General features: G+C 44.1%; 1 protein-coding gene across 1 annotated transcript; it reads left to right on the forward strand.

Annotated features, from left to right (window-relative positions):
• The first annotated feature begins 3,899 nt into the window (after window positions 1-3,899).
• LOC147605126 (pentatricopeptide repeat-containing protein At1g03540-like) lies at window positions 3,900-9,618 on the forward strand. Its single transcript, XM_086794289.1, has 2 exons — window positions 3,900-6,041; window positions 9,118-9,618. The coding sequence occupies exons 1-2, from the start codon at window positions 3,900-3,902 to the stop codon at window positions 9,616-9,618; spliced, it is 2,643 nt and encodes an 880-aa protein (XP_086650415.1).
• The last annotated feature ends 12,077 nt before the right edge of the window (window positions 9,619-21,695 follow it).

The following is a 21,695-nucleotide window of genomic DNA, read 5'->3' on the forward strand; positions in this document are numbered from 1 at the left end:
CCGACCATCACCCCCCCCCCCCCTCTCTCTCTCTCTCTTTCCCCCCTCACTGACCAACCCCTCTCTCACTCCCCACCGACCACTCTCCTTCTATCTCTCCCCACCGACCAACCCCCCCTTACCTCACCCCACCGACCAACCCCCCTACCTCACACCCTTCACTCCCCTCACTCCTTCACCCCTCCGACCCCACTAGTGCCCCCCCTTGTTCACTCATCCCACCAACCCAACGCTCTCCCCTCACGACCCCACCCCCTCGCCCTCCCACTCCTCAGCACCCACCCTCACTCATGCGCAACATCCCCCCCCCTCTCCTCTCTCGTGCGTGACACCCCCTCTCTCTCTCTCTCTCTCTCTCTCTTACCTCACACCCCTCTCTCCCTTCTCCCCCTTCTTTCTTGCGACCCCACCATCGGCCACCCACACCCACCCCCTCTCGTTCATCACCTCACCGACCTCTCTTCTCTCTCTCTCTCTCTCTCTCTCTCTCTTTCTTTCTTTCTCTCTCTCTCTGTCACCCCTCCACTCACCTCCATGGCCAACCCACCCCCTCCTCTCTCCTTCTCGTACCAGCCCAGCCCACCCTCCCCCTTTGCGAGTCCCTTTCCGTCCTCGCGACCCCCACTCATAGGAGAAGATCCTCTGCTGCGCCCAGCTTTGGCCAGCAACCTTATGCTCACCCTTGGGGATGCAACCAATCTCCGACGCAACCGAGCTGTTGTGGAACTGCAACATTGAGATTAGGCCTCAGCTACCTACGAAAGAACTGACGAGCACCCCATCCATCTCTCTTGCGCACTCACCCGACCACCTCACTGACCCCACACCCCACCCCCTCTCTCCCTCACCCCACCGACCACCCCCTCTCTTCACTCCCCACCGACCAAGCCCCCCTCCCTCAGCAGCCTCCCTCTTGCTTCAATCTCACCCAACCCCCCTCACTGACCACCCCCGGTAGCCCTTGTTGTCAACGACTCTGCTATCCCATAAGAGAAAGGTGGTCGTGTGGTGGCCGTCAAGCACAGCATGCATGGAATTTGAGTGCAGCATGTGGCCATCCATCAGAGAAGTCATCACATTGCGCAACGAAGAGTAGAGCCCAAGGGTCATTAAGAGAACAGAGCAAGTCGAGCTTGGTGGTGGCCGTCGGAGAGCACGTCAAAGCATGATAGAGCTGGTCACCAGAGAGCACAGCTTGCGGTTGTAGAGCACAGCTTGCGGTTGTAGAGCAGCGCATAGCTGGAGTCCCGTCATTAAGCGTGCAACAACGCTGGAGGAGTGCAATAGAGCTAAACAACCACATCTGTAGAAGAAGCGAGAATCATCACAACCAGACACCATTGATATTTGCTTGCAACAAGCATGGCAGAGTGGCTTGCATTGCACACAGAGTGGCTTGCATTGCGCTATGGTGGAAGGGGGAGCTAATGTCCTCATATTTGATGCATCTCATGGGAGGACTTGCAGGCACTACACTACACATAGTGGACACCTCCACTGTCTTAGATAATCTGGAAGTAGCCTTGGATTTGGGAGCATGTCTTTGCATGTTGCAGCCCGAGATTTCCTCTTTGGCTGTAGAGCCCTTGGTATGGCCATCTCCAGAAGGTTTGCTTGGAAGAATCATTATATGAGGTATGCCTTGGAGCCTGCTTTGCTAGATGTTTTGCCCAGAGGCTAGCTTGCCACCAGAGAACCACCTATTTTCCACCAAAATTGATTTATTGAAGACTATGCACCATCCATTATGGAATTCAAACACTGCTACTAGTTTAGCAATCCTGTTATGGGTCTCTTTGCTTCTTCCCTTGCTAATTCGATCTGTACGGACGGATTATGTAGAGAATTAGTGAGATTAAAGGCGGTTTTATGGTTTTCAGGAACCCACTAATGGTTTTCCACCTTGCTTTACCCTTTGGAGAATAGATTAATGGAAATTTATTGTCCAATGGTTAAAAGCAAGCCTTCTTACAACCACACCTAAACATAAAGGTATTCTTCTTCAGATTAAATTGAAAAATCACCAAAATCACCGCTGCCTTTGTCTCTTTCACCTCTTTGTCCACAAGTCTTTGATCTGTCTCTTTCACCTCTTTGTTCCCACAAGTCTTTGATATGCTTCAAGAAGAGTGAATTACCCAAAGCCCTGATACCACTGTCACGAGACCTTTTTGTACTTTTTGAAGAAATAATAAAAAAGTCACAAATACATCAAAGATTAAAGCAAAGACTTGAATCAATTGATATGAAAGAGCATAGCATAGCATAAAACAAGAGAAATAGAACAACATCACCATCAAGACAAGATTGGGTGCAATCTCCTCCCTTATGCGTGTAGCTCCACTTTCATGACATGAGTATTGTGAGAATTGTATTTAATAAATAGCCCCAAAGAGCTATTAATAGTTGTGCATACAAAATTGGGCTTTGGTTTTCCACTTTTTACAAAAATAGCTCAAGCACTATCAAAACTCTTCTAGCATATATGCTAGGAATATAGCAACGCCATGCACAAGCGTACATAAATAATTTGTACAAACATTTGGCATGTGGCCAACAAAAATAACTCATAAAATAACCTTGTGCTCATTCGCACATAACCTTGTGCACATTTGCATATTCCATTAAACTGATTTTTGCACACATTAAATCAAGCATGTTTTTATATGATCATTATGCATCAAAAATATGATAAAATATATACCGGTAATAAGAAGTGCCTAGCTATGTGTGTTAGCACACTAAGGTTTCTTTATACATTAGGGTATCCATGGCTACGAGATCGCTTCACACTCTTCTTTACTTGTATGGCTCCCTAGCAAGAGATCAAGTCATTACCACATGAAGAAGTGCCTAGCTATGTGTGTTAGCCTTTTGCAGATGTGTATACTATATAGCATGCTTTCATTGAGTTGTGTAATGAGACTAAGCACCTTTACACATCTAAGCGCGAATGTAAACGTTTTCCTTGAATTTCGGGTGGGAATGGGGGAGGCTCCCTGTCCAGGAGCTTGCACTCCTTTGACTTTAGAAAAAATTACACTTTTTTTCAGAATTAAAATGAAAGCGCCCCAAGCCGCCCCCTCGCCTTCCTTTTTTGGGGTGTTAGTTTAAAACGACAGGTGGGCTGGGGAGACTTCATAATACGGGCAAGGGAGACTTCCCTACCCATGAATATTTTTTTACCTTATCGGTGTGTCTGAAAACCCCCTAAGAGGCGTTTCAGGTTTTCATGTGTGGACAATGATGGATAGACTGGACAATACACAGATGCATTGTCAAATTTGAATAATTTCATAGAGTGCCAAGGCCCAATACGTAGAGTGGTGGGCGGTGAGACGAATATTTTATAAAAAAATTGCACATTTTGTCGGAAAAAATCCAGAGTCAGCCCAAGTGCTTTCCCCTATTTTGGGATGTCAATTTAAAAGGGCAGGTGGGTTGGGGGGACTTCATATGGGCAAGGGAGACTTCCCCCATCCATGAGGATTTTGTTTGCTTTATCTGTGTGTGAAAACCCCGTGTCCGTGTCCGTGTCCGTGTCGGGACACGATGGGACAGACTTGCAAATACACAAATGCATTGTCGTAAGAGTGCCACTGTGAAAATGGCCCAAGCGAGTAGTGGCGTTGCGCTCACAACAGAAGGGCTGCTATGGCAAGATGCCCATCACAGTGGCTGGAGGGGCATAGCTCGCGCCTGCGCAAACAATGGCATGTGCATAAACGCTAGCCACAGAGGAGAATCCCAGCCCTATGCCAAATCACGTGGAGAATTTCGCTTCACTCTTGAGACAACACAGCAAAGCTAAGGCCCTCTCTGATGGTCGGCTTTTGCATGCCCATATATGCCATCATGGGTACGATCGCAATACTTTTTTGGGAAATTGCCTCATCCAGATGTACGGCAATTGTGGGAGTCTCCTGGATGCACGTGCCGTTTGTGATAGACTCCCTAACCCTAACCTTCACACGCGGAATATCCTCATCAAATCTCTTGGACAGCATGGATGCTTGGCTGATGCCAGGAGGGTCTTCGATACCATACCGGCCCGTGATGTCGTCTCTTGGAATGCCACCATTGCCGCTTACATTCAGAATGGGCAGCCAAAAGGGGCCCTGGGCCTCTTTCACCAGATGCAGGCCCAAGATGTGAAACCAAATGACATCACACTTGTATGTGCCTTAGTTGCATGTGCCAGCCTGGCTGCACTTGAAGAGGGGGAGCAAGTTCATGCTGCCATTATTGATGGTGGATATGAGGAAGATGTCATTGTGGGCACTGCAACCATCAATATGTATAGTAAGTGTGGCAGTTTTGACAAAGCAAGGAGCATGTTCTTCAGCATGCCTCATAAGAATGTTGTCTCTTGGAATACCATGATTGCAGCATTTGTCCGGAATGGATGTCACAAGGAGGCCTTAGCTCTTCTACATCAGATGCAAGCTGAAGGCATTAGTCCAACTAGTGTCACATACGCATGTGCTCTTGATGCATGTCTAGACATTGAAGAGGTGCATTGGATCCATTTCTTGATTGTTGACAATGGGCTCAATCAAAATGTGGTTGTAGGAACAGCTATTGTCAATCTTTATGGCAAGCATAGGGCTCTGCCAGATGCAAGAAGTGTATTTTTTAAAATGGAAAATAAAACAGTGGTTGTCTGGAACACAATAATTTCAGTTTTTTCTCAGAATGGCCATGGTAAGGTTGCTTTGGACTTTTTTCAGCAATTGTGTAGTGAAGGTGTTAAGCCCAATAACATAACCTTTATATGCTCTCTCGATGTGTGTGCTGATATGACTGCCCTCCTAGACGGACAGTCCATCCATACCACCCTTCTTGGCAGTGATTGTGAGCAAGATGTTATGGTGGGTACTGCCCTTGTCAATATGTATGGAAAATGTGGAAGTTTGCATGATGCAAGAAGCGTCTTTGATAAAATACCTCAACCAAATGCTGTCTGCTGGACTGCCATAATTGGGGCATGTGTACAAAATGGACACAATGAAGATGCATTGGTTCTATTTCGCCATATGCAGCTTAATGGTGCAATGCCAGACAATATCACATGGGGCTTTGTTGTAAATGCTTGTGCCAGTTTGGCCAAGCCTGAGGTTGGGAGGGAGGTGCATATTGCAGCTGTCAACAGCGAGCATGGGCATGATATCATTGTAGGAAATGCCCTTCTGAAAATGTATGGGAAATGTGCAAGTGTAAGGGATGCACTCTCAGTCTTTGGCAGAATGCCTCATCGAAACACAATTTCTTGGACATCAATGATGGTAGCATTTACACAGAATGGCCATGGCAAGGAGGCCCTTCAACTTTTTCAGCAGATGCAGCTTGAAAGTGTTACTCCCGACAATGTTGCCTTTGTCTGTGCTCTTGATGCTTGTGCCAGCCTAGCAGCTCTTGAAGAGGGACGGGTGATTGAGGCTGCCATAGGTCACAGTGGGCACGGGGGAGATGCAATGACAGGGAGTGCCCTTATCCGTATGTATGGTAAGTGTGGGAGTATGATTGATGTAGAAAGAGTGTTTGACAGCATGCCGTGTAGAGATGTTGTCACTTGGACTGCTGTGATTACAGCGTTTGCTCAAAATGGCTATGGTGAAGAAGTTGTAGCCCTTTTCAATAGAATGCAGCTTGAGGGTATCAGGCCAAATGGCATCACTTTCTTATGTGTACTGAATGCATGCAGTCATACAGGATTGGTTGATGGCGCGAGGCATTTTTTTACTGCCATGCGGAGAAATTATGGGCTCACTTACTCTATTGACCATTATATGTGCATGGTTGATCTTCTTGGTCGAGCAGGACATCTAGAAGAGGCCCAGGGCTTGATAAGTGATTTATCATCTGACAAAGCTGCTGGAGCATGGATGTGTTTGCTTAGTGCCTGCAGAATTCATTGTGACATGGAAAGGGGCCAGCATGCTGCCAATCTTTGCTTTGAGTTGGATCCAAGAAATGATGCACCATATGTGATACTGTCCAACATCTATGCGGATGTGGGTAGGTGGAATGATGTAGCACTTGTAAGGGAGGCTATGCTCTTAGCATCCTCAGATTGAGGAAATACTTGGGGAACTGAGAGATACTTACTTGGGGAGCTGTAGCAGCTGATGATGCAGATGCACAGAATAGAGCTGCTGGATGTGTAGTTTGCAAAGGATTCCTCGATGAAGGGGAAGGAGGAGAATTTTTTACATTTTCAGGCTGCCATTTAGGCTTGCATTGGCATCCAGGGCTTGAATTAAAAAGTTTAATCTAATTCCTGCTTGGAGTGTGGATGTGGACTTGCAATGGGTCCTGGAACACAATATGCTGTTCTACCTAGCCTTGTGTGAAGACTGATGTCTTTATAAAGCAGCCCTCTTGTCCATTTGCAAGATGATGTTATATTGCAGCATTATAAAGGAGCCTTCTTGGCCATTTGCAAGATGATGTGTCAATTATGAAAACCGACTTGGGACACTTTGGCTTTTACTGGTATTATGGACCCCAAGATACAAAGCAAGAAGCTCCTTTGCTAGCTTATTGGAGGAGTGCAGCCTGGGGATGAAAGCTAGGATGTTGAACTTGGATGAAGGGTGGTCGAAGGGCTGTGGTTACAAGGCTACCGAGAAATCTTAAAGCATTGGAAGTTAAGTGAACCCGAGTTATGTTCTTCCAGGCTTGGACGTGACCCCAGCCTGTTCTTGCTCAGTGGCCTTTGCCAGCCTTGATTCGGAAAAAGCTAATTTTCTCTCCCATTCTGAATCCTGGACAAGCATTGTTACATCTCCTGGGAGCATGGTAATAATGTGTTGGAAGATTTATGGATGCAACTCCTTGCACACCATCCGCTACTACTTTCTCCCTCGCCAAAAAGGCTGGCTGCATCATCCTGAATCCTGATGCTGGGTCGTCCTCCTCATGTTTGCACAAAATCAGGCAGCCCTGCCTCCCTCCTGTGTGCAAACAGTACAGCCCGTTTTATTTCTTCCTCTTGTGCGCAGATATTACAGCCCCCCATCTCCACTTTGTGTGCCTCCAGCTTGTTGCCCACGCTGCCTGTTGTATGCCTTCTGTAAGCAGGCCCTTGTCCCCCACTTATTCAGCCGTACAGCAGCCCTTGTACCCCTGCTTATTCAGCCCTACTGTGCGCCACCTGTGAGTTGCCCCATACTACAGCCCTGTTGTGTCCTTCTGTCATCACTAGCCCCTCCTATACAGGATGTCACTGCCACCATGGTCACCACTTAACCGGGCAAGACCATTTGAAGCAGGTAGCTAATTTTGAGTGAAGAGAAAGTGGCTAGTGCCGTGCGGGTGCCATGCTTGAGAAGAGGAGGGTGACAGTGGAAGTACTTAGACCAACCGGGAATTGAAAGCCGAGCTGTCTTTGGAAAACACACAAGGTGGGGAATGTGACCTTGTGTTTATCACAACACCCTGGACTCTGGAGTCTACATTGATCGTGGAAGACTTACAAGCGGACTACCTTCTTTCCCCATGTGGCTGAGTCTTGGGTGAGTGCCTATACATGGAACGCACGGATAGATGCTAGGAGGTGGCCCTGGACTGCCGTTGGGATTGGGAATTGGTGAGTAGCCGTCTTTTTGGAAAACACACAAGGTGGGACCTTGTGTCTATCATACATAGACTAGTACCTGTTGTTTGGTGTTGTCTTCATTTCGAGTGCTACGTGTATGTGGGAATCTGGCATTCATTGGTGGGTTTGGCTCATTCTTGTTAGCACATTCATCCTCAGTTTCTGCTTATTTCTGGTGTCCTTTTGGTCCCTTTTGCATGGCCCTTGATTGTGGGCTGGCCACCCCTTTTTTCCATATTTTTCTGGGATTTTTCCTAGCCCATTTGGTATTTTACAAGTAAGCCAGCTCCTCTGCTCCAGTCGGCAAGTCCTCCTCACCTATAAATAGGTGGGGCTGGCCTCTCACTTTTCATTCAGTTTTGTACATATTTACTCCCTCACTTATGAGACTTCTAGTGTCTCTTACTTGGGACTGTTTTGCTTCAGTATATTCAGCATAGTTTGCTCCATATGTCTCTCTTGCACTCTCTATTCAGCACACTCTAGTGTTCCTTTGCTTCCGCTCTGTGCACTCTTTCATGGTATCATCACTCCCGGTTCAGCGACTCCTCTGCTGCGCCAGATTCAGCCCTATTTTTAGCACCCTCTCCTCTGCGTTTTTTCTCAGATTTGCAGCCTCTTTGTTGCTACGTTTTCTGGACAGCACCAGCTGATCACTTTCTCTTCAGTTTGGCTTCATCGCTTGCAGCCATCAGGTAATTTTTTGATTAGCGTTTCATTCCACGTGGAGTTTGGACATAGGCGGCCTGTTTTTTCAAGACAGCAGTCCTTTTCTGGCTGCATTTTCCTCTCGGGTGGTCATTACCTTTTGCAGAGGGGGTTTGTGGTGTTTCGGGCTTTGGTGGCACCCTTGGTACCTGTGGAGGACACTTCTTCTGAGATTGTGCGTTTTCTTGAGGAGAGCCCAAGCTACAGTCCTAGTTGATGCCTTTCTCTCTTGCACCCTCTTACAACATATTCCCAGGCCCTGTGTGGTTGCCTTTTCTCTCTATATCAAATCTGCATTTTTTGCTTCCCTCTTCTAGTGGCCTCAAGGTTGGAGGTACAGTTGACAGAAGCTTCTACGTTTTTTGCTACAGGAGGATTTTCGGGTGCTGTCCGGCCTCTTAGGGCTGCGTTTTGGTGGGAGGAAGGGACCTACATCAGCGTTTTTTGATTTGGACAGTTTTTTTATCTTATGAGGGTTGGTCCTATTGGTTGGATCAATGATGACTGCTTCAGATTTGGCTCCCGTATCACTTTCTTGTTATTTCCTTGATGAGGCAGATAAGTTGGATGGTGGTAACTTTCAGTTAAGGAAGTTGCAGGTTACTTCTATTCTCAGGGAGTATGGTTTGATGGAGTTTCGCTCGTACAAGAATCGGTGCTTGTCGGATCTTGCCTGTGCGGAGGATGTGTGTCGGTGGAGAAAGGCTGGCGGACAGATCTATGGCTTTTTCCTCCTGAATTGTCAGGATTTGGTTCTTCGACACTTCATCTATGCTCTTGATGATGCTTTTACTTTCTCTGTGTGGCAGTTGCTTTGTGACCTGTATGGTGATGCCAGTGATCGACAGATGGTTTCTGCTTCTGGGTGCTATGCAGCCAGTGATCTAATGGATACTTCTATTGGAGATGTTCGTGCAGTGAAGGATAGTGGGTCAGTTTTTCTCCCTGCATCTCAGGAGTTTGTTTCTCCTGTTGCCTTGTCTTCAGTTTCTATGCATACTTCTTCTTGCCAGGATGATATCTCTGGTAATGTTTTTGAAAAAGACAGTGGGCTATCCTTGCTCACAGCTTTTGAGGGGGATTTGTCTCTTATGGCTTCGCCTCCGACTCTTTCTTCGTCAACCAGTGACCAGGATGTGTTGCTGGTCCCTTTGCCTTCTATAGAGGAGCCTGCATCTATGCTGTGTGATGCTATTGAGGAGGCTACTACTACTTCAGTTACCACTATTGTGAATGTTCCTATTTTCCTTACTCTGTGTGAGGATTTTGGATTGTGGTCAGGTGTGTCCGTGACCGTGCGTGGAATATAGTGGTACTTCCAAGAAATGAAGGATTGGGATTTGGATTTGGTTGGGCCTGTGGAGTCTCGACATCAGTTTTCAGTGGTGGGGCCAGTTGAGTTCTTACATCTGGCGATGCCGACCTTCGAGGAGGATGCTATTGTATAGCATTTGGCTACTCTTGGTACAGAGTTGGAGCAGATGGACTCTATTTCTTTTGAGGACATTATCTTCTTAGAGCTACAGGCTTCTAGGGATTCCTGTGATACTGTGTTTACATTTAGGTTTGGCACCGATATTTGGAGCAGCACGACGCAACCTACATGGTTATTCTCTTTTAGAGAAGCAGTGTAATTGATAGCTTGTTCTGGTGCTTTTGTAGATTGCTTTTGGAGCTTTCCTAGTACCTGTTGTTGCTGCATTCTTTTGTCTTTGACAGAGGACGACTTCTTCGACTCTCGGAGTATGTTCAGCATTTGGTGCTGAGAGGGGGTGTTAGCACATTCATCACCTGCTTCTGCCCATTTCTAGTGTCCTTTTGGTCCCTTTTGCATGGCCCTTGATTGTGGGATGGCCACCCCTTTTTTCCATATTTTTCTGGGATTTTTTCCAGCCCATTTGGTATTTTATCAGTCGGCGAGCTCCTCTGCTCTAGTCGGCTAGCCTTCCTCACCTGTAAATAGGTGGGGCTGGCCTCTCACTTTTCATTCAGCCTTGTACATATTTGCTCCCTCACTTATGAGACTTCTAGTGTCTCTTGCTTGGGACTGTTTTGCTTCAGTATATTCAACATAGTTTGCTTCATCTCTCTCTCTCTCTCTCTCTCTCTCTCTCTCTCTCTCTCTCTCGCACTCTCTATTCAGCACACTCTAGTGTTCCTTTGCTTTCGCTCTGTGTGCACTCTTTCAATTCCTGACCCTAGTGCAATGTCATTAATTTTTAGTTTTTGTTATTTGATTTGATGTTTACACTTATTCATCTATTCTTAGCTGTATTAGTAGATTAAGTGGAATCCAGATACTTGCTTGATCTCATATGAGGGAGTTGCATCGGTATCGGATCCTAAGACTTCCTCTGTTTGGTATTTTATTCATTACACATGTATGTGAAAATCTGGCATTCATTGTCCTCAAAACTTGTAATACAAGTACTCTTCATAATATAATATCCTCAAGGTGGTGGTGGTGGGGGTGGGGGTGGGAGAGGGGGCCAGGGAGGGGAACAGGGTGTCCAAAAAATGGACTTGCATGGATCCCACCAAGATCCAAGCAATCCAAGATTGGCTAGAACTCAAGTCCATACATAAAGTACAAAGTTTTCTTTGGTTATGCTTGTACTACATGAGATAAGCACTTTGCACTCATTGCGAAGAAGGTAATGTAAATGGATAAAAGATAAAGTGATATGTTTGTATAGCTTAAGGACACCATTATCATAGGACTTGTGTTGGTGATTCTTGACTTGCAGGCCATTTAGTGTCTAATGTGATGTATATGGCACTTGTATCGGGGCTGTTTTGAATCAAGAGGACTTGTGTTGGTGATTCTTGACTTGTAGGCCATTTAGTGTCTAATGTGATGTATATGGCACTTGTATCAGGGCTGTTTTGAATCAAGAGGTCCATGCCATGGTTTATGAGAGAAGAACATTGCATGATGCCGACCTAACACTTGGGATTTATGAGATAGAGGTGTTGGCTATAATTCACACCCTAACATTCTGGAAACGCTACTTGTTAGGGGCTGAATTTATTGTCAAGATCGATCACCAAAGCCTGAGGTGCTTTCCCACCCAAACCAAGCTCTCTAAGAAGCATATGAGGATGGCGAACTTCCTCTCTGTGTTGCATACTTCCAAGAAGAAGAATATGGTTGCCAATGCCTTATCATGGAAGCCTTATATGGATGCAATTTTTATTGCCTCACGTGACTTGTATGGGATGAGTGTATGGGATGAGTGAATTGTATCATTGAGAAGAGGACCTTGCATGCATATGGGTTGATTTGTAGGATGGTACAACCCATACTTCATTTGTGATCAAGAATGGATACCTCATGAAAGACAATTGTCTGCGTGGTCAAGAACATGAGGCAAAAGGTCTTGGTGGATGCTTATCCCTATCTTGGTCATAGAGGTATATTGCCTACAACTTGAGAGGTTTTCTATTGGCCGGCATGGGCAAATGTGTGTCACTTGGTGGATGCTCATCCCTATCCTGGCCATAGAGCTATATTGCCTACAACTTGAGAGGTTTTCTATTGGCCGGCATGGGCAAAGGCATTGATGCTCATGTATGTGCATGTGTTACTTGTCAAAAGGTCAAATATGATAGGAAAAAGGCTCCAAGTTTGCTTAGGTTTGTTTCAGGCTTTTGCCTATTTCCAATAAGTCATGGAAAAGTAATGTAATGGACTTCATTATAGATCTGCCTTGCCCCTAAAATAGGAATGGTGTATTTGCTTTCCCAACCAGTCATGGGAAAGTAATGCAATGCACTTCATTATAGATTTGCCTTGCACCTTAAGCATGAGTAATGTAATTTGGACAATTGTATACATGTTTAGCAACCAAGCTCACATTTTACTTGTTAAGAGGATTCATAAAACTTGAGGATATGGTTAGAATCTTCTTGTCGCGCAAGTGTAGCATCATGGAATGCCAAAGTCCATAATGGGTCCCAGGACTATGAGCCTCTTTTGGAGAGCTCTCTCTGACTTCTATGCACTAAGGATGAAATCTACCACATATGATATGTAAGGGACTTGGATATTGCATTTTGCCAAGTGCGAACAACCATTGATGAACGTTTGCAAGAGAAGTATAATAATGTTGCAGACATGACGCAAATGGATGTCTAAGAGAGTGAATGGGTGTTGCCGAAACTTAAAAAAGCTAGACTCAAAAAGAGGTCCAAAAAGGAAGGCATGTATCGAAAGCTTTCTACCAGGTATTATGGACCCTTCCAAATTACAGAAAAGATCAATGATGTTTTTTTAAATTATGGTCTCCAAATCATGGGAGGATCCATAATGCCTTTCACATAAGCCTCTTATGGAAATGTGTGGGACCAAAACCAATGGACCTGGTCGTAGAGGATCCACCAAAAGTGGATGAAATCAAAGAGGTTTTTACGGATGGAATAGATTATGTTTCACAAAGAACGTAAGCTTGTGGGTGGTAAGCTTCATAAGTACTATTTGGTGAAGTTTGTCAACTATCATGATACTAAATGAATGGAAACAACATACTTGAAAAGCTTTTGTAACCTTACTTGGAGGCTTACATGGAAGCATGTTGTTAATCCCATTTTGGATTAACAAATATGCTCCTCCATTTGAGGACATTAATAAGTGTCATGCAAAGGCACTATAAAAGTTGTACATTATGAGATATTGGCCACCCAAGGCCTTAGTAAGTTTTGGACGCCCAAGTGTGAATAAGGGTCAATTTTATATAAGGCATTTTCTCATAATGAATGGACACAATCCCCCTTCGTTCTATGAGAGTTCTTGCTTTTTTCTTGAGAGAGAGAGAGAGAGTACTCTAGCACATGTGCCTTTTCTATACTTGTAGGCATGTATGCTTGTGTGGAGAAGTGAGAGAGAGTGATTGCCTTGTGTGGTGGTGTGAGCGACTCTACAGTGATAACTTGGAGGTGAAACTTGGAGGATTGGAGCTTCTCAAGTGAGCTTGGAGATGTCAAGGGGGGGGACATGAGCTTGAAGCATTGGTAAGTTCCCTATGATAGTTGTGTTCTTCCAAAGGTGAATGCATAGAGTTCCTTCTTGGAGGTGTGGTAGTAGCCCATAACATTTTTGGCGCCTCTGCTGGGGAAACACATTTGTTTCTTCCATTCTCTTTGAGTTTACCTCCCATTACACAAGTTTCATCATTGCCTTTGCATTCTGGTAGTGCATTGTGTATGGTATGAATGGATAAGGTTTGAGTGTGGAAGTGAAAGTTTGTGTGAGAAATTGGTCATTTTTGTTGTGTGGGTGTGTACTGGAGTGACCTTAGAGGAAAGCTTCACTGTTTTTTCCTTTCAATTTTGATGTTTGTATCACCAAATTCGTGGAACAAGAACGAGCAGGGTGATACTCTATTTTTGTTTCTTTGAAAAAATCCACAAAAATCACAAAATTAAGGAGCCATTAGTTGTGTTTTGAACTTGCATTACATTTCTTATATCTAGCACAATCATTTTGGAACATCTAGATAAGTAATTGCACCCAAACTCCTCTGTGTCGATGCGGAAACTTTACACGTGAAACTGCAGGAAAACAGTTCATGACGTGAACTACTACTTCCTGCTATCTCACGGCGTGAACCGCTCCCGCAATCAACGTCACAATTAGTGTCGCAAATCACGAGATTAACTTGCTAAAAATAGGTCGTCTTATCCTAACATCTCTAATACCACGGGTCCAACAAAATCCTAATCCGTGAACTAACAGAAAATGCTTCACGACGTGAAACACTATATAGTTCACGACGTGAACTATTTAGATTTCACGACATGAACGATTTTTGTGCATCTCATGGCGTGAACCAATTACATCTCACGGTGTGAATGGGGTAGCTTTTCATGGCGTGAACGGTTTAAAATTTCATGACGTGAACTATTTCTGCAGTTTCATGGCGTAACCAGATTTAGTTCACGAACCTAGTATTGTTAGATTAAGGTTAGGGAAGTGCTTGAGACCAGTAAAATTAGAACAAGGTAATGCTGATTTCTGAGTCTGAAGCAATTATTAGAACACGTAAAACTACATAAATTAGTTCACGACGTGAACGGTTTACCATTTCACGACATGAACGATTCTCTGACATCTCAAACTATTATCTGCAGTCTCACGGCCTCAGAAAACAAATTGACAATACTTTACCAAAATTCAATTGGGGTAGCAAATTAGCTTATCAAATCACATTCACATGCACTTGAGGTCTAGAAAGCTCATCGGAGACAACCTCACTCCTGTGACGATAGTGTATCAAATCACCTAGGATCTTCCTATCAAAAGAGTATTGGTTCAAGTCACTCAATGATGAGCACTCAATTAAGTGTCTTAAGGAATCTAACCATCATTGAGACAAGTAGTGAAGAATCCATGGAAGAAGGGCTACGATTCTCTAGGTTTGGGGAAGAGGAGAAACTACCCTCTCCTACAAGATCTAGTGGTATCATTGATCTAGCCCGAGGATTTTTTGGTCTCTAAACCAACAACGATGAGGAAGCGTAATTTACAGGCAACGGGTCCGTCAACCAGTGCTGGACTAGGTCCAAGGCAAGAATTACCAACCCAACCTTCAAGTTCTAGGCTGTCTAACATTGGCACTCCTAGAATGAGAAGAGACTTGGAAGGCGCAGCCAAGATAGGTCAAGTATTCTTCCCAACCTCAGAGGAAGTGGAATTAGATTTGAAAAGGATTGAAGTAGAATGACAGTTGCGAGAATTGAGCTTAAGGAAACAAGAGCTCGATACTCAAAGAGCTAGGGCTGAACAAAAGGAAATGGGAAATGTGAACCTATTTCAATCACCTGGCAAAGAACCAGAAATGGTTATGGGCAGGAGTGAGGGAGAAATTCCAAACTTAGAGCCCATTAATGAAGAGCCAAGAGGGGAGAAAGGGTTGGTGACCCATTAATGAAGAGCCAAGAGGGGAGGAAGGGTTGGTGACCCAGGATAAAGGGGATAACCTAGCGAGGGGAATTGGTGAAGTAGAGGACCGCCTGTACACCAAGAAAAAGACCAAGGGCGGATCTAAATGTAGATCTTAATGCGGCCACAAGGAAAGATTTGTTGAATATAGCTACGAAAATGGGTCGAGGAATGGTCAAGGAACTAGGCACTGCTCTAGAATCCAGGCCATCCCAAATGAAGCCACACATCATTTCAAAGCTCATACAAAAGTTCTCAGGGAATGGAAACCCGATCCAACATGTGGAGATCTTTGAGTCCACATGCCCTGTGGGCCAGTAAGTGATGTAACCCCATGATTCATGTCTTCTCACTAACCCTAGAAGGAAAAGCTCATCAATGGTTTTGAACCCTCAAGCCGGAAGATACGATCAATTTCACTCAGCTCAAGAATGTGTTTGTGCTAAGCTTTGCCTGAAGTGGCGACACATAGAGTCCTGTGGCACAACTGCATACAACATCAAATAGAAAGAAATTGAGTCTATGAGAGTCTGTGTCCCAGCGAATTCAAGATGCAAACTACGGGAGAGGCTAACTGATGATCAGTTATTGCCATGCATCCGGAGAGGAGTCCGAGACCACAAAATGCATGATTATCTAGTATTAGCCCGACCAGCTACTTTGGATGCATGTTGTAAGTTGGCAATCGAATATGAAGACAATATGCTGGAATTGCCACAACCAGAAGATGTCAAAATATCATCAGCAGCAAAAACTTCGTGAGTTTCGAGTCACTAAGAAATAGGAACTCGGAACAAGCAAGTTGGGAACATGATTGTGGACGAACTCAGTAATGCCATACTGGACAAATTGAAGGTGAAGGATGGAAGAGAAACATCTGGGCATGGGCATACCCATCTTTACCCTCGAAGAGATTTGGTGTGGTGTTCTATGTGCAATTTGAATCACACTACGATAGTTAAGAGCAAGGCCATTACTCTTTTATGCGCATTGTGTAAAATTAGGGAATCATGACACCTCCATGTGCAGGTATCCGAGGTTCCAAACCGTAGCACAACTGTCTGTACCTAGAGCACCACCACTGGCTTTACTAGCACCACCTGTGCAAATCACTACAGCTGCATGATAGCCAAACCCTTTCTATTTACATAGGGGGACGTTTCGAATAGATGACACTTCACCTCTACCTCCACCTGTTCTACCACCACAACCACCACGACCACCACAAGCTAAAATCAACCAAGTACTGATTGGAGGATATGGAAATGGTGCGTGAGGTAGAAATCGATGCTAATTACTATAAGGAAGCTGCGGAGATTGCACCAGAATTTTATGTCTTACAGAATAATATGCTAGTACCTATGTTTTAAACCATGGTACAGTGGAAAGGTATGGTCACAAATGCAAATATGAGGAGAGGGCCGCTACAATATTTTGGTTGTTGCGGTGGACCTCATCGAATCGCTAAATGTCCTAACAAGAATGTGGTTCATACTCATCAAACTCAATAATTGACTGCACCACCTAATGACATGCCAGTACCTACTTGTACTAAATGTGGGATTGATCATTTGATCAAAGATTGCCCATACTACGCAAGTGGTTCTGCTTCTACTTCTAACCAGGCCACCTTCCGGACCCTAAGTGTGCAACCTAGAAACATCATGCCATTGAATGTCGTGTGACACGAGCCCAAGCCCAACTAGGGGACAAAGGGAAGAACCCTGCAGATGCCACCACTTCTAGAACTGGCAAGAGAAGGAGGGTGAAAAAAGTGGGTAAAGGTGACACCAGGGTCACATTTAGGATGGATCTAAAGAAGATACTATCGACATCGGATCCACTCAATCGCTAAAACCAAATGAGCCTGACCACCACCACCAAGAGGCGCAAGGGGAAAGACCATCAACCCTTAAAGGATTTGGTAAATACCCAAATGTTGAAGAAGAGATAAGAAAACTTGAAGAAGCCAGGGCCCAAGCAGAAGAGTGTCAATGACTTCATGAAGGTAAATTACAGGCTTATCGGGCTAGGGATACAATTTATCCAAGAAATGAACCAGCAAGGGAAAGAGAATTGGACGTACCTACTCCAATTCCAGAAGAGTCGGAAGAGGGATCTCAAGGAAACATTATGTCAAGAATGTTTGAGGAGGATGAGTCCATTCATTCATTCCCTAGGGATGGATATTAGATGCCCACATGGAAGGAACCCTCATTTATGAAAGAGCCCAAAGACATAGGCAGTCTCGCAGCTGTACTGTCCACTTCTGTGCAAATGTCATTGGAACAACTGCTACTACACAGTTCACCAACATTGTGGGCAGACATAAAATAATGGGTAGAGGGCGGACTAAAGCTAGCAGACATTGCAGAGGAGATTCAATCACCTCTAGCAGAAAGAAACTTAAAACATGCAAGGGAAAGAATGCTCAGATTCGTCAAAATAGTGGTTAATCAATTGGGGCGTTATTACGAAAGTGACGACACTAATGCTCCAATCCCAATCACCTCTAGCAGAAACTTAAAACATGCAAGGGAAAGAATGCTCAGATTCGTCAAAATAGTGGTTAATCAATTGGGGCGTTATTACGAAAGTGACGACACTAATGCTCCAATCCCAATCCATCATATTATGGATACCAAGCACTGGCTATCACAAAACAATGTTGGAAAAATTGGGGAAAACCCGATCTGAAAAGAGCAGATCTTATCATTAAAATGGCAAACAAAACATCTTCAAGACCCATTGGGCTTTTAGAGAATGTGTGACTTAAACTCTTTACGTTCCACTACCATCATACATTTGTGGTAATGAACTTTCTGCACCAACCAAACTCATATAACATAATCTTGGGGAGACCCTGCATGAGGGAATCCAAATTGGTGCACGATTGGGCATTAGACCATGTGTATGTTCGAAGGAACTCGTAAATTCTAAAAATAGATTTGCGAACATGGAAAGCACACCCCATGGAAGGGCAACTGTTTTTGGTAATGATTCGATCACAATTAAGCAAACCATATCGGAAGCTTCAAAAGAGGAAGAGGAAGAGGAAGTGGAAATGTATGCATCACTTCCTCCTCCAGATTTTAGTGAAAATTGGATGCATGTGCTAGCCACCATAGATGTGATGCAACCCCGAGGAACCCGATACGTTGAATCTGGGACTGTTCCCAGATTACCACTACCTCTGTCTGTATGGTCAATTGGCAACCCATTGAAGAGGAATCGGAGGAGGAAGTTTCAAACATAGAAGGGACTGGATCACAAGGTTGTACAAGTTCCCAATGCCTTAGAAGATGGCAAAATCAGAAATGGTATATTGCTCAACGAAATGCCCTGCTATACAAAGAAAACCCACCACAGATGCCCAGTGGCTGAGATACCTCAACGCTACTAAGGTATATGACGAGTTTTCTAAGAATTGGGGTGAGGAATTGAGCAAGATATACCTTGAAGGGAAACATAGGGAGGAAGTCACTCTTCGAGAACCGGAAATGCCTAATCTTACAAAAGCTGGGCGCCGAAAACAAAACAAAGCTTTGGCAAAAGCCAAGCGAGAGGCTAAGAAGTTGATGGCTAACACAAAAAGTGAGGATGAGGATAAACTAGAATTGCTTTAAGTACTGGACCATTTCAAAACATACACAATTGACAAACGAAAAGTGGTCCGATTGATGGCAAAAAGAGTTAAGGAAGATGGATTATCCACATCATACGATGGCCTAGCTAAAGTTAAGGAAATTGATATTGCAGAGCCAGGGGAGGAAACCAAACCTGTTTATATCACTAAGGGCTTGACTCTGGCTGAAGAGAAGGAGCTTGTTGCTCTCCTTAAGGAGTTTAAGGATTCTTTCACTTGGAACTACAAAGAGATGAAGGGTTTGTACCACACCTGAAGTGGTGTAACACACAATCCCAATCATGGACGGATCAAGACCAACTAGGAAAAAACCATACCAGATGAATTCTAAATATGCAACAATTGTAAAAGGAGGAAATTGAGAAACTCATTGCTAGCAAAACATACGGATTGGTTGTCACCGATCGTAATAGTGGCAAAGAAGAATGGGACACTTAGGGTCTGTGTTGATCTCAAAAAGGTCAATGTAGTTACTAGGAAGGACCATTACCCATTGCCTTATACACGGAACACGTTTTGGAGAGAGTAGTTGGTGAAGAAGCTTACAGCTTCTTAGACGGGTTTCTATAGCGCTCGAAGACCAGCGTAAGACAGCTTTCAATACAATGTGGGAGACATTTGCTTACAAAGTCATGCCTTTCGGTCTCACCAATGCCCCAACAAAATTCCAACAAATAATGTGCACAACCTTCAAAGACTACTTGTAAAAGTGGTTGGAGGTATTCATTGATGATCTGTGTGCACACTCTCGATGGATAGAACATTTAGCTTGCTTGAGAAAAGTGTTTGAGCGATGTTGATTGTATCGTATATCCTTAAACTCTTTAAAGTGCCAATTTTGGGTCAAACATGGTGTGATATTGGGACACATTGTCTCTAAGAACGGTATCTCCATTGTCAAAGGCAAAGTTAGGTTGATCTTGGAATTGTCCCCACCCACTAATTACAAAGGTGTACAGAGATTTATGGGCCACGTTGGGCACTATCACCGCTTCATAATATTTTATGCTGAAATTTCCAGACCATTATATAAGCTACTCATTGTCTTTGAATGGACTGAAGAATGCCAGGAAGCATATGATAGATTGAAGCAAGCATTGGCCAGTGCACCAATTCTGAGACCACTTGATTAAGACCTTATATTTCATGTACACATCGAAGCCTTGAAGATGAAACTCGACTAATTGCATCACATGGTCTTATGGTCGAAAAGTTGTTGAAATTTGAGCATAATGATGAGCTATGGTGGATCATACACTAGAATCAACATGATTAACAAAGTAATTAAGAAATGATTAAGACGTAATTAGTGAATAATTAGCAAATAGATTAATGTAGGCATGGATACTCAAAAACCAGCAAATTCTCATTAGGGCTATGCCTCAATTTATAGAGTTTACATCAAGCATCTAATCCCATTGATTTCTCCATGATTCACTCCCTGAATATCTCCACCTCTTGCCTGATTCTCTCCACCTCTTCTCTTTTCCCTGATTATCTCCCAGAATAACTCCACACTCCTAAATTCCCTCATGCTACCCATTATTCTCTCCCAGTAGATTCTCCTAACCTTTTCACAGGTTCTTTCACAATTACATCTCCTCTTTTACAGCCTCTATCCAAGAGCTTGTTCCCACACACACCCTTTTCACTTGTATATTTCAACACCTCCCCTCAAGTGAATAATCCTAACACACCTGGACCCTGTATCAAGTTTCCCTCTTACTTGATAGCCCGCGACCAGTGCCTCAAGTCCCTAAACTCCATAGTCCTTGACACTCTCTCTCTCTATGTGTCCAAGGCTACTATAAGTGCCCGCGACCTTGACTAAAGTGCTCACACATACATCTACCACGTGGCCTACATCATCGGTGGCTCAGAGGTGGTTTTACTTTATTGGGGCAGGTTACATTGGGTTGTGGGGTCTCTCTCTCTCTCTCTCTCTCAGAGATTTTCACATGGCTCCTCACTCTTTGGAGCCTCACATCTTCTCTTTTCTTCAGTCTTCTTGTCGTGGCAGCATCTCTCCACGCGTCCGTCTCTTCTTTCAGTCTTCTTGGGGCAGCTTCTCTTCTTGTGGCAGCTTCTCTTCTCGTGTCCATGTCTTCCTTCAGCTTTTCTTCTTGGTGTGGATCCTCTTCTTGGGAAGAGATATTCTTCTTCTTTCATGGCTGGGGCCATGAGCTCGTCCGTCAGGTCATTTTGCTCCATGTGAGCAACATGTTTCAATATTTTGCTGATAGTTCCTTTGGGCTTTTTATGTTTATCTTTTGTCATTATGCAATGCAAACCCAAATTTATGCGGGAGGTCTTACCTCTTGCCTTAATCTGGACAAGGGCAGTGTCTGTTCCCATTTTTACACTGATAAAATGTGCCCAATACATAATGCGTATAGCATTCATTCTCATGCACATTCCAAATGCAACTCTGGCTGTGAATAATCTTGTATTTGAATGAGATTTACAGGCATTAACCAAGGGTTAAATGCAAAATGATGATTTTCACAAATTTTATCAGCACAATTTTCCAAAAATTACACTAAATTAAGGGTAACCAATTTGTACGGGATGGTTGGAGTATCAAACCAACTCCGATTTGCAATCTGAAGTTATAGGGATCTGTATCAGATACCTAATGGTTAATTTGAACCCTCAATTGCACCAAAATACAGTGATTAGCACTGATTAATTACTGATTAGCAAATTAATGCTCTATTTTGTGTGCAAAAAACAGAGTATGCGGGGAGCCCAGATCTGGTGCCTTCCACTTCAAATGAGCTCAAATGCTTTCAAAGGCATCA

The sequence above is a fragment of the Cibotium barometz genome, chromosome 60 (assembly GCF_041138505.1).
Source record: "Cibotium barometz isolate CiBa-2024 chromosome 60, ASM4113850v1, whole genome shotgun sequence".
Taxonomy (NCBI): domain Eukaryota; kingdom Viridiplantae; phylum Streptophyta; class Polypodiopsida; order Cyatheales; family Cibotiaceae; genus Cibotium; species Cibotium barometz.